The sequence below is a fragment of the Peromyscus leucopus genome, chromosome 4, assembly GCF_004664715.2.
Source record: "Peromyscus leucopus breed LL Stock chromosome 4, UCI_PerLeu_2.1, whole genome shotgun sequence".
NCBI classification, from domain to species: domain Eukaryota; kingdom Metazoa; phylum Chordata; class Mammalia; order Rodentia; family Cricetidae; genus Peromyscus; species Peromyscus leucopus.
In genome coordinates this window covers 125,625,356-125,638,139 of record NC_051066.1, presented here as the reverse complement: position 1 = coordinate 125,638,139, position 12,784 = coordinate 125,625,356, and the positions used below count along the sequence as shown (strand labels likewise).

The following is a 12,784-nucleotide window of genomic DNA, read 5'->3' as shown; positions in this document are numbered from 1 at the left end:
TTGTTGCATGAGTTAGCTGTTTGAAACCTGGGACTTATGCAGGGATGCTTGGTTCAGTCTGGGAGGAGGGGACTGGACCTGCCTGGACTGAGTCTATCAGGTTGATCCCAGTCCTTGGGGTAGACCTTTATCTGGAGGAGGTGGGAATGGGGGAGTGGGCTGTGGGGAAGGGGAGGGGGGCAGGAAGGGAGAGAACAAAGGAATCTGTGGCTATTATGTAGAACTGAATAGTATTGTAAAATAAAAAAAAAGATAAAAAAAAAGAAAGGTGAGCTTCCTTTCATAGAAGTTCTATAAATTAGATTAGGTCTTCCTTGGAATTGTTGGATTTAGATGGATCTAGAAAAAATCATCCTGAGTGAGGTAACCTAGACTCAGAAAGACAAACATGGTATGTACTCACTCATAGGAAGATACTAGATGTGGAACAATGATTCTATTTTTATTGAGCAAAGCACAGGCAGGCCTTGTGGAGCTTGCAATGGTGAAGATGAACGAATAGAAAAGAAAGTAAAAAGTGGAAAGTTCCTCAGGCATGCACAAATTGATTGCAGAAATGGAATCCCAGACATCTACACAATGTAGTGAGATCCCTAGGGGCTGTTGGATCCATCTGAGTTTTGGAGTTCTTCAAGAAACATGTGTAAATGATGTGTAACACAGCCCAGCCTTTCTCACAATCTCAGATATTTCGGCACATGAAGAATATGGAAATCACATTCATACCTAAGGGTTCATTGAAGATCCTGAACCAGCACCGATGTCCCTGAAAACAGGAAGAAAGATAAAACATCAGTAAAGTCACAATTGAAAGAGAACATGCTGAGAATCATGCAAGTGAGCCAGTGGTCCTTTCAGGAACTACTGTGTTTAGGACATTCAGCTTAACATTTCAATCATCAATCAATATCTATTTGTACAGTCAACCAGATATCATGTGACCCCTCCAGATCTCATGAAGTTCTGCAACCTCCTGTATGGCACAGGAGGGCTGAGCATTAAGGCCTATCAACCTCCATCACATGGTCAACCCACTAAGTGTATCCCATGGAAGAAATAAAGCAGGTGGTAACAATAAAAATAAGAGAGCGTGGGAAGGGTTAACATAATGAGAAATACTACCCCAAGTGTGTGTCATTCCAGGAGCCCATGGTCTGAGGGAACAGCTGGAAGTGAGAGAATGGAGTCAGCAATAGGGATTCCATCCATGACCCGCCTCAAATATTTGCAGCGTGGTCTGTAATATGGATTTACCAAATAGGAAACAGAATCCCTTCTCACAAGCAATCATCTCCAATGTTTATCCACCTGTCAAATGGGCCACAACCCCTAAATGCTCTCAAGACCTAAACTACTAGATAAACTGATAAAGCTAATCATGGTGTGTACCCTTCCTTCTTATATTGACACAGTGCTATTTATGAGGGAAAATATATGACCCATTGTGATTATCTATTGACTGTCTCCACACTCTACCCCCACAAGAATATATATTCACCTCCTGCTCATGGACCATGAACAAAAACATTTTCAGATATCATAAAAAGGTACTTGCTTTCACAATGTTCTGATTACATTGAAGGTTCTTTTGTGAACCATGGGCATACCTTCTGCTTATCCAGATGTTCACTGAAGGGGCAGTTGGATAGTTCAGACTGGAACTTGCTGCATGTTTTTTCATTTTGGTTCCATTTCAATTTCAAGTATTCAATTTCATTTTCACTGTCCTTTAAAGAAGAACAGGATTAATTCCTGTACTGGGACTAGTTTCCATGTGTGTAGTAGCTTTATGTTATGGATGATATTTATTTGTTCAGGGTTCATGCCAGAATTCCTTAGCTGCTAGTACCATTATACACACAGCATACAAGACCCATCTTCCATAGAGATGGCTGCACACCTCACTTGTGCCTTATTTCTGTGCAACTTAGTCAACGTATGTTGTGCTGATGAGGAAGAAGAAGCCAGAGAAGATGAGGGAAACAGTTCATTCACAATCAGAAATTGAAGGCTCAACTAGCAGTATAGGTTATGTATGGACACTGGGAAAAGAAGAGGGAGGCATGAAGAAGGAAGGGGATGGGGGCAACACTGAAGAGCATTGGCCATTTACTGGGCTCTATTCTGTGAGGGAGATCCTGACAGCTTTTCTTGCTCTGATTAAACTAATGCTTTCAACTCAGAAAGTGCCCCTGCAATGGTGTTGTCCTTTCAGTATGAAGACTTCAATAGTAAACACACTTAGAAAGTTAAGTCAGTCATTTGTGCACATATCCCTCTTCTAATAAACAAAGTCACCCAAGTGCATTAGTTTGATTTTATATATCTCCATGTGAAACAGTTTCCATTTATGAATCACTTTACTACACATTTCCTGACTGGCACTCAAAGATTCTTTCAACATATCCTATACAAACAGAAGTCCATTTACCCTCTGAATGCTTGAGTGACCCTTGGTGATTATCAAATACATACGTGCATCCGATCGAGGTTGGTTTTAAAAAGACATTCATCTAAGACAGATTCAGCCCGGGTACATGTTGTTGGTCTTAGTTCTACTTCACCGTAAACCATATTATATACAACCTATAGGAAAAAATAATATTTATGTTTAGTATAGTGCCCAGGTTTACATGCATGCATTGAGGCTGTTTGCTATGGGGCCATGACCTTATTTATGAGCTTACAAAAGTGCACCCACAGTAGGGGTGAAAAACCATTCCCTACAGTATTCCCTGGTGACTGTGGCACAAAAAGCAGCAATCTTTGTTTAGTCTGGGAAGGCTGACTGTAGGCTGGTTACTCACCTTCAGATCAATTATAGTCCCAACATTTAACACTGGGAATCTATGTTTTTCTTATCACTGAGTCTCCACACTTCAGTTAACAGAAGAATTTGGAATGCTTTGTATAAGGGGATATTTTATGCAAAAGGATTATAGCCTTTAAAAGCCCCATCCTTCTAGGAGTATACCTATACCTTTATCTATGCCTATACCTATACCTATACCTATACCCATACCTATACCTCATACCTCAACAAATGTCACTAATCTGCTTATGAAACTAACAGATAGAATTTTCCATTTCAATTGCACAAGGAATCTTAGACCCAAGTTATCAAGACACTGGGGAAAACAGAGTCTGAGATACTAGACCTCCTCTCAAGGAACCAGGTGTGATCTCATCATTCCTGTGTTGCTCCTTTTTCTTACTAATTGAGACTCACATACACACTGACCAATAATCACCTTTGTTCTCCCTGTTTTGCCATAGTTGACAAATATCCAGTCTAGAACAAACTGTGGCAACCAAGACAGGTTGGACATGTTGTCAAGTAAAAGCCAGATGTGCTCTGTAGCAGGAGAAATGAGCTGGCAGTCACTCATCTGCATTTTCATGGGATGGCACAAAGGAGATCCACATACCAGCAGACACTTCTGTTGTGACTGTGTTCATGTGTACTGAGTACATACCTCCTTTTAGTATTAATTCCAAGTTCATTCTTGTTTTGACATACATTGGTATTACAGCATTGCCAACACACCTCCTTGAAAATGATCTGTCAAGAACCTAACTCCAGCCTTCTGACAGAGATTGACTACATTGTGGTCATCTCCCCACAGTATGTAACTACTTCCTTAGAATTTGGGCACACTGTATTTATCTCGGAGTTGAGAATCTAGTTTCTTATTTCCTGCTACTATAAAATTAACCAGATACTCTGTATAGGGGCAGAAGGATCCCCAGAATGGTTTGTAGTCCTAGATGTTAAAACCAATAAAGGAAATTGCTTAATATTTTTCATTAGTCTTTCAGATGTCTCCATTCAATCCACACTGATGACCACCCTATATGGCAAACTAAAAGGACACACATATACTCTTTGAAATGTATCTTTATGCTCTTTCAGTATAGGATATGACAATTTGCATTTACTAACTAAGAAGGCTAAAGCATGATGGCTTTATTGCCCCATGGGGAACAATCATTGTATATTAGGATCATGGTGGGAGAGAATCATGATGAAATGTTGTTGGCCACACTGGGATAGACCCTTCCTTAATACCTATATTAGGAAAGGATCTCAAGGTCCACACATAAAATTAAGCAGCAGGGACAGGAACAACAGTCTATTTTTGATGTTTTCATCAGTGTGCATCAGCAAACAGTATGTAAATATAAATATATCAGAACTTATACACTGATTCTTGATATTTCTCAAATGAACACTATCATATATAGATTCAGAAAATTAGTACACATAACCATACATATCCAAATATCCATGCACTAAGCAACAGCAAGAATGATACAGCAAACATAATCACATGTAACACTTCAAAGATGGATGCACTATCCACAGGTTTTCTGTGACATACTAAATCAGTGTCCCTGGAAATCTACCCTCACACAATAATAAAAAAATTTAGAGAGTCCATCATGTGGGCTTAGTGGAGAAAAATGCTTGCCATCTTTACTGAAGATTGGCAAGCCTGAATCTCTGAATTTGTTCCTATAATTCACATGATAGCAGGAAATATCTAAAGATTCTAAGGTTTCTACTGACCTCTACCTATTCACCTGGCTAACTGGTACCCAGGCACACACACACACACACACACACACACACACACACACAGAGAGAGAGAGAGAGAGAGAGAGAGAGAGAGAGAGAGAGAGAGAGAGAGAGAGAGAGAGAGAGGAGTGTTGGGGGGAGAAATACCATAAATGTAAAAAATGTTTTAAAAAGCCAGGTGGTGGTGGTGCATGCCTTTAATCCCAGCACTCAGGAGGCAAAGGCAAGCAGATGTCTGTGAGTTCGAGGCCAGCCTGGTCTCCAAAGCAATTCCCGTAAAGGTGCAAAACTACACAGAGAAACCCTGTCTTGAAAAACCAAAAAAAAATGTTTAAAAGATGTTAAAGATTACCAAAAAGATCCTTCCACAATAGCCACTGTCATTGTTTGTCTTTCTGTATGATCGTCAATTCATTGATATACACTGGGTGTTTATGCCAGGGAGCTAACCAAAGAGACCAGGAGATACCTAACTCTTACCCTGAACTATATCTTGAAATAGAATTCCAGGGAGAGTAGCTGTACCAATGGGGCCAATCCTTGAGGAGATCCTTGAAGAATTAGGAAGACTTAGGTATAAATACTAAAATCTCATGGACACAGTTTGACTTAGAAGTATGCATTCTTCAAGATATAATCTGATGAGCCCTACCTTTGTCTATGGGTGTTAATGAAACAACATTGTACAATGTACAATCGGTGTGGTTGCAGCAAGACTGAACAGGCTGCTGAGGGTAGGGAAAAAGGCAATATTTCATATGGACAAGTCCATACTTTCTCTTATGTTAGGACAAGTACTCACCTTAAGGTTGTTGCTCATTATGTTGCTGATGTTTGCTTCCTTGCTATGCAGATTGTAAACAATACTGGCGATATCCAGTGCATCCTTCTTACTAATTGTTATTGAGTTATCTAACAAAGATTTTGGGGTTATGTCATCAAGGTCATTTGTCCTTGCATGACTGGAGTTCAGGAGCAGGATCAAGGTGGCCTGTAGAATCAGTGAGCTCCATAGGGTTTTGCCCATCGTTTACTCAATTATGTAGCTGGAGCTTCAGCAAAGCAGAGAACTCAAGATTCATGGGATGCAAGTAGAGCCACACTATATTATATCTTGACTTCCATGGTTAGCCACACCCTCCAAATACACCCTTCTTTTCCTACCTCCTTATCTCTGCCTTTGCCAAATCCTCTCCCTCCTTCTCTCACATCCTCCCCTTTGGGATTCCTTCTACTTCTCCTAGCCTGTTAACTCAGGCCATCCCAACAAACCAGTCCTTCCTCTCAGCTTTCCAGTTTAGGTTCACCCTGGTTCCTGTAATGGTAACATATGTGTCTGGACATCAGAAACTTGAATCTTCATTCTTTATTTCTTCAGAAATTTCTATAGTAACTCTTAGATTATCCATGTCTTCAGAATTCAGTGGTGTCTTTGAGCTCCTATTTCAAGATCTGGAATCCCTCCCATTCTCTTACATCAGTATTTGGAGTAAATATTATCCTTTTCCTTCCTGAGACACTTCTTTGCCAAAACTACAGAGTTAACCTTTACTTTGGAAAAGGATATACTATTTGTTTTTGCAGGATGCATGGGCAGTATTCAGTCAATATACTTCCAGTAGTTATTCTTGAGCCAAATCCCACAGCCGACTACAGATATATCTCAGGTGACTGAACCTGGGAGTTAAACTACCTTGGAAAGGACTGCAGAAATATTACCTGAGACATTATATAATTAATGCTTAACAGCATACATTGAGCATTCCAAAATACCGAACATTTTTATACTGCCTTTTTTATTAATGCTAATAATAATATAATATTAATATTTAATATCAACAACAACAATATATTAGAGTTAAACTTGGATACAGTTGAATGCTTTTCCTTAAGATCCAGGTATGCCAAGTAATTTCCCATTAATTAATAATTTATTTAAAATGAAAATTTTAATGTATTATAACCATAATACTTCAAAATGTGATTAGCCCATGTCCTTCAGACCTGTTTCATACATAAAGCCCCTGGGTCAAGAAGCTCTGTGCCCTGAAACCATGAGAAAAATTGAAAAGTTACCTCTCTTAACTTTTTCTTAGATAATTTTTATTGTGAAAGTTAGAAAAAGCTGGGAAAGTTTTCTTCTATAATTTTGTTGAATATATTTTCTGTGCCTTTGAGTTGGTATTCTTCACCTTCTTCTATCCTATAATTCGTAGGTTTGGTCTTTTCATGGTGTCCCAAATTTCTTGGACATTTTGGTTCATGGCTTTGTTGGCTTTAAGTGTTTTCTTCGACTGATGAAACTATTTCTTCTACTGTATCTTCAATGCCAGAAATCCTCTCTTCCATCTCTTGCATTCTGTTGGTTATACTTGCATCTGAAGTTCCCAATCTTTTACTCAGGTTTCTATTTCCAGCATTCCCTCTGTTTGTGTCTTCTTTATTTTTTCAATTTCCCTTTTCAGTTCTTGGACTGTTTCCTTTGTTTGTTTCATTGCTTTTTCATGATTTTCTTTCAGTACTTTATTGTTTTCTTCAGTACTTTATTGTTTTCTTGCAGGACTTTATTGTTTTCTTCCAGGACTTTATTGTTTTCTTGCAGGGCTTTATTGTTTTCTTCTAATTTGTTTGCCCTTTCTTCTAGTTGTTTACAGCGTTCTTCCAATTTTCTTGTCTTTTCCTCTACACAAGCCTCTACCTTCTTCATGATGTTACTCATAAGGCTACTTTCTTCTGCTTCTTCCAGTTTTTGATGTTCAGGTCTAGATGTTGGAGGCGGGCTAGGTTCTGGTGATGCTGTATTGATCTTCATTTTGTTGTATGTACTTCTGCCTTGACGTCTGCCCATCTCCTTGTGGTTCCTTCTTGGTCTTATCAGTGTACTTGTTTCAGAAAGAGCTGACAGATTCAGGAAGTCTCCCTCTCTTGTCCAAAAGGGAGTTCTCTTGTCCAAATGGGAACTCCGGGTCAGGATGGAAGCTCTTATCTGGACCGGAAGTCTCTGGTCCAGAAGGGAAGTCGGGAGCAGGGTGGGAGCTGGTGGCCAGTCTCTAAGGATGGACGTCGGGGTCGGGCATGGAGATTACAGGGGCTTCTGGGGGGCTTGGAAAAGGGGATCCCTCTCAGTGGGGCTAGAAGGGGACCTGCCCGGTGGCCAGAACCTGGGGGCAAGTTGGGCAGGTCTTCCTGGAGTGGTGGTGCCCAGGGATGGGGTCTGGGTTGGGTCCGGATACTCACCTCTGGTCTAAAAGAGAAGTTGGGGGCAGGATGGGAGCCGGAAGTCAGGGGCAGGATGTCATTTGTGGCTATTGTAAAGGGTGATATAGCTCTAATTTCCTTCTCAGCTTCTTTGTCCATTGTATATAGGAGGGCTACTGATTTTTTTGAGTTGATCTTGTATCCTGCTATGTTGCTGAAAGTGTTTATAGGCTGTATCAGTTCCTTGGTGGAATCTTTGAGGTCACTCAAGTATACTATCATGTCGGAAAACAGGACCCAAAGAAAGACAGCAGGAGATCCCACCTGGATCAAGAACAGAGAGGGAGAACAAGGAATAGGAGACCATGGTAAATGAAGACCACATGAGAAGGGGAGGAAGCAGAGAGCTAGGGAGGCCCATGGAGATCCACAAAGATACCCCCACAAAAGACTGCTGGCAATGGTCGAGAGACGGCAGGAACTGACCTACTCTGGTGATGGGATGGCCAAACACCCTTATAGTTGTGCCATAAACCCCATCCAAGGACTGAGGAATCTGGATGCAGACATCCACGGCTTTGCCCCTGGTGGAGCACTGGGAGTCTAATTAGTGAGAAAGAGGAGGGTTTATATGAGCGAGAATTGTTGAAGCCAAGGTTGGATAAAGCAGAGGGACAAATAACCAAATGAATGGAAGCACATGAACTATGACCCAAAGGCTGAGGGCCCCCCAACTGGATCAGGCCCTCTGAATGAGTGAGACAGTCTTTTGGCTTGATCTGTTTGAGAGGCAGCTGTGCGTTGGTGCTGGGTCCTGGGCTTGTTGCATAAGTTGGCTGTTTGAATCCTGGGACTTATGCAGGGATGCTTGGCTCTGTCTGGGGGGGGGACTGGACCTGCCTCGACTGAGTCTATCAGGTCGATCCTTGTCCTCGGGGGAGACCTTGATCTGGAGGAGGTGGGAATGGGGGGTGGGCTGGGGGGAGGGGGAGGGGGGCGAGAGGGGGAGGAGGGCGAGAGGGGGAGAAAAAATAAAAATATTGAATAAAAAATTACAAAAAAAGTTAGAAAAAGCTGCCCAATGCATGATCTAATATTATGTGAATTACACAAACAGAAGTATCAATTATACAAGGAATTATATAAAATCAATCAACTTATAAAACATTGCTAGCCATGATTGCTTCTTAAGCTGCAGTCAGCTAATACCTTAATCTTCATATATCACAAAAACAAAGTACCAAATCCTTTTGCAAATATTCCTTTCCATAGTTTCAAATTTGGTGGTTTAAGCTAGTGAAGGATGACAAATTTCACCAGGTTTCTGCATTTTGCTTTTGCAGTACTGCTTTCCTGGATTCGAAGTCTGGCGTTATCTTTAACTCATTCTTTATTGATGAGAATTTGTCTATTTTCCATTTGACTGGTGAAGTTATGTTACTCATCTAACAGAAGACCAACTCACACATTTGGCATGATCATGGCATGATGGAAATTTTTATTTATTTTTTTTTTGTTTCTGGGTTTTCTGTCCAAAAAATGGTTAGGGATTATCTAATGTACATCCTTCAAGATATTAAACACTGTTCCAAACAGTTTTTTTTTTTTTTTTTTTTTTTTTACCCTATATTTTCTAGAGACCCTCTTTCCTGTACATAAAGGAATGTTTCTGGGCATAATCGGTTGTGCCCAAGTCAAGAGACCCCTTAAGAGACCACCAGAGACACAAACTGACCAAAATGCAAAGGCAAGGATTATTGGAGCAATTCAAGTTGCTGTAGGGACCTCTTCAAGCACACCTACACAGTGGATGCTAGAGAAGGTACCCCTTCCGGAGCATGCATTGATACTCAAGGCAAAAGCCACAAGGTTACCACTTTAGGGGGTTTCAATAGGGGTACAATCCTGATTGGCTCATGCTTAGGTACTTTGAAGAATTCCACTGCTATCTCATGTGCAGCCTAACCCCATTTATTTGTTAAACACTTTTCATGAGCTGTGTCTGGGTTGGGGCATTCTGTCATTAATCAGTTGCTACCAGATGGCCAGATGGCCATTCCTGACATGCTCACTTTGTACTTCCTTGTTCCTGGAAATTATGTCAGCAATACTGAGAACTTGAACCCTAAGGCCAGTTGCAAAATGGAGAGGCTTGCAAGATGGAGGGGCCTTAGTTCTTCATTTTCCCCTTCTTAGGTTCCTTGTAGAAACCCAATCATGGATTCCTAATGGCCAGCTTGTGGGTGTCCCTCATCTCTATGGGCATAAAACCTTTTTTTTTCTGCACCATGATCTGAATTGTACCCTGTCTCTGTCTCTTGTATTGGAGCAACCAGTTGAGGATACAGGGCCCAAGTGTTAGGACCAACAGCAGTACTATCAGTGGGCCTATTAAGGTGGAAATTAAAGTAGTTAAGCAGGGAGTGCTGTTGAACCAGGACTTGAAGCTTCCTGGCTGGTTTTTCAGTCATGTTTTTGTTTCTCAAGTCTCTCTCTAATAATAGCCATGTTATCTTTCACCTTCTCTGAATGATCTCTAAAGAAGCAACATTCTTCCTTAAGTGCCACACAAAGCCCCTCCTGGTGCAAAAATAGGAGGTCCAGTCTCCTGCTCTGCAGCACTACTTCTGTTCAAGAGCTGAGGGAATCCTGCATGTGAGTGATGGATTCTTTTATCTGTTGTAGATCCTGATATGTATTTTCTCTAAGGGCTGAATAGTGCTGGTGTTGGGAGATGAGTGCCTCTTAGCCTGTTCTCACATCCACAGCTATACCTGCGCCAATTAAGACACTAAGTGTACATGTAGATCTCAGCCATTTCTCTGTCATTGGGCTATCCTGGTGTCTTTCTTGGGGTCCTGTTTTCCAGGTAGCCTCCCTAGTGATGTGAGTAGCAGTCTAGTCATCCTTGTTCCACCTCTAGTATCCTCCTATGAGTGAATACATACCATATTTGTCTTTCTGAGTATGGGTTACCTCAGTCAGGACAATTTTTACTAGATCCATCCATTTGCCTGCAAACCTCATGATGTCATTGTTTTTCTCTGCTGAATAGTATTCCATTGTGTATATGTGCCAAAATTTATTTATTCATTCTTCAGTTGAAGGGCATCTAGGTTGTTTCCAGGTTTTGGCCATTCAAAACAATGCTGATATGAACATAGCTGAGCAAGTGCTCTTGTGGTATAATTGAGCATTTCTTGGGTATATGCCCAAGAGTGGTATAGCTGGATCTTGGGGGAGATTGATTCCCGATTTTCTAAGAAAGCACCATATTGATTTCCAAAGTGGTTGTACAGGCTTGCATTCCCACCAGCAGCGGAGGAGAGTTCCCCTTGTCCCATATCCTCTCCAGCATAAAGTGTCTTCAGGTTTTTTTTATCTTAGCCATTCTGATAGGTATAAGGTGGTATCTCAGAGTTCTTTTGATTTACATTTCCCTGATGATTAGGGATGTTGAGTGGGAGTAATAAAGGCTGAGGTTCGAGGGAAAGATAGCCCGTGGGAGTGGGAGATTCCAACTGGATCAAGAACAGAGAGGGAGAACAAGGAATAGTAGACCATGGTAATGAATACCACATGAGAAAAGGAAGAAACAAAGTGCTAGAGAGTCCCATAGAAATCCACAAAGATACCCCCACAATAGACTGCTGGCAATGGTAGAGAGACAGCTGGAACTGACATACCCTGGTGATGGGATGGCCAAACACCATAATAGTCAAGCCAGAAACCCCATCCAAGGACTGAGGAATCTGGATGCAGACATCCAGGGCTAGGCCCCGGGTGTAGCTCCAGGAGTCTAATTAGCAAGAAAGAGGAGGGTTTATATGAGTGAGAATTGTTGAAACCAAGGTTGGATAAAGCACAGGGACAAATAGCCAAACGAATGGGAACACATGAACTATGAACCAAAGGCTGAGGGGCCCACAACTGGATCAGGCCCTCTGAATAGGTGAGACAGTTGATTGGCTTGATCTGTTTGGGAGGCATCTAGGCAGTGGGACCGGCTTCTGTGCTCATTGCATGAGTCGGCTGTTTGGAACCTGGGTCTTATGCAGGGTCCCTTGGCTCAGCGTGGGAGGAGGGGACTGGACCTGCCTGGACTGAGTCTACCAGGTTGATCTCAGTCCTCGGTGGAGTCTTTGCCCTGGAGGTGGTGGGAATGGGGGGTAGGCTGGGTGGAAGGGGAGAGGGGGCAGGAGGGGGGAGAACAAGGGAATCCATGGCTGATATATAGAACTGAATGATATTGTAAAATAAAATAAAAGGGAAAAAATGACAGTAAGTGTAAGGGAGATGTGTTCACTTTTGAAATTAAGTGGAGATGAGCTGGCCTCTAGTAAATCTAAAAAAGCCTCATTAGCATGGTACATTATTCTCAGGACAAGTTTGACCAATATGCTATAACCCTGAAAATGACTAAATACTTGAAGGTATATGTAGGAAGTTAGTTCTGTAGAACAACCCACCAAGTGTCCCCATGTGAGACTAGGTAGCTAAGAGGAGAAATGTCCCTTCTGTTCCATGGAGGGTCATAAGTGGAATTACAAAGAAATTGCTTTGGACCTTCCCCACACATATACACAGGCCCAAGATGTGTTCCAGGGTCAACCCTACTCCTTGACTCTGCCATCTGCACTATGTTGGGTTGCCAGTCAGAGTGACCTCAGTTGAAACTACAGTCCCCTTGTAGAATGGGGGAGTGGATTTGTAGCAGAGCCAGCTGGCTAAAGCCTTTACAGGGTCTGTCTCATTCAGACCTGATAAATTTGATCAAGCAATTGCTGCAAAAAGTATTCAGGTGTTCTTTGGGGTTACCTGGGTGCCTATGTCATTGTATCATTCAGGGGAGTCTGAGCCTCTGTGAGAGGGGTGGCCTTTTTTGAGGCTGGGGCTGTCCTAGTTGGGGGAGTCATCCATTTGGGTTTCAGGGCTACAGTGGGGGTGTCTCTTGCAGGCAGATGGTGAACGTCAGCTGGGGGTCCGACCGGTATTGTATAATCTCAA

General features: G+C 41.9%; 1 protein-coding gene across 1 annotated transcript; it reads right to left on the bottom strand.

Annotated features, from left to right (window-relative positions):
- Positions 1 to 682: 682 nt before the first annotated feature.
- LOC114709553 (cystatin-related protein 1-like) lies at positions 683 to 5,606 on the bottom strand. The gene is made up of 4 exons (XM_028893444.1): positions 5,382 to 5,606; positions 2,476 to 2,586; positions 1,608 to 1,727; positions 683 to 766 (listed from the first exon to the last, which is right to left on the bottom strand). The coding sequence occupies exons 1-4, from the start codon at positions 5,604 to 5,606 to the stop codon at positions 683 to 685; spliced, it is 540 nt and encodes a 179-aa protein (XP_028749277.1).
- Between the last annotated feature and the right edge of the window lie 7,178 nt (positions 5,607 to 12,784).

Bases quoted from the DNA above. Each gene is read 5' to 3' on its own strand.
- LOC114709553 (XM_028893444.1), bottom strand. From the start codon at position 5,606: ATGGGCAAAACCCTATGGAGCTCACTGATTCTACAGGCCACCTTGATC. The intron at 2,587-5,381 runs GTGAGTACTTGT...TTTTTCCTATAG, and splicing joins TAATGAGCAACAACCTTAAG to GTTGTATATAATATGGTTTA. The intron at 767-1,607 runs GTATGCCCATGG...TCCTGTTTTCAG, and splicing joins AACATCTGGATAAGCAGAAG to GGACATCGGTGCTGGTTCAG.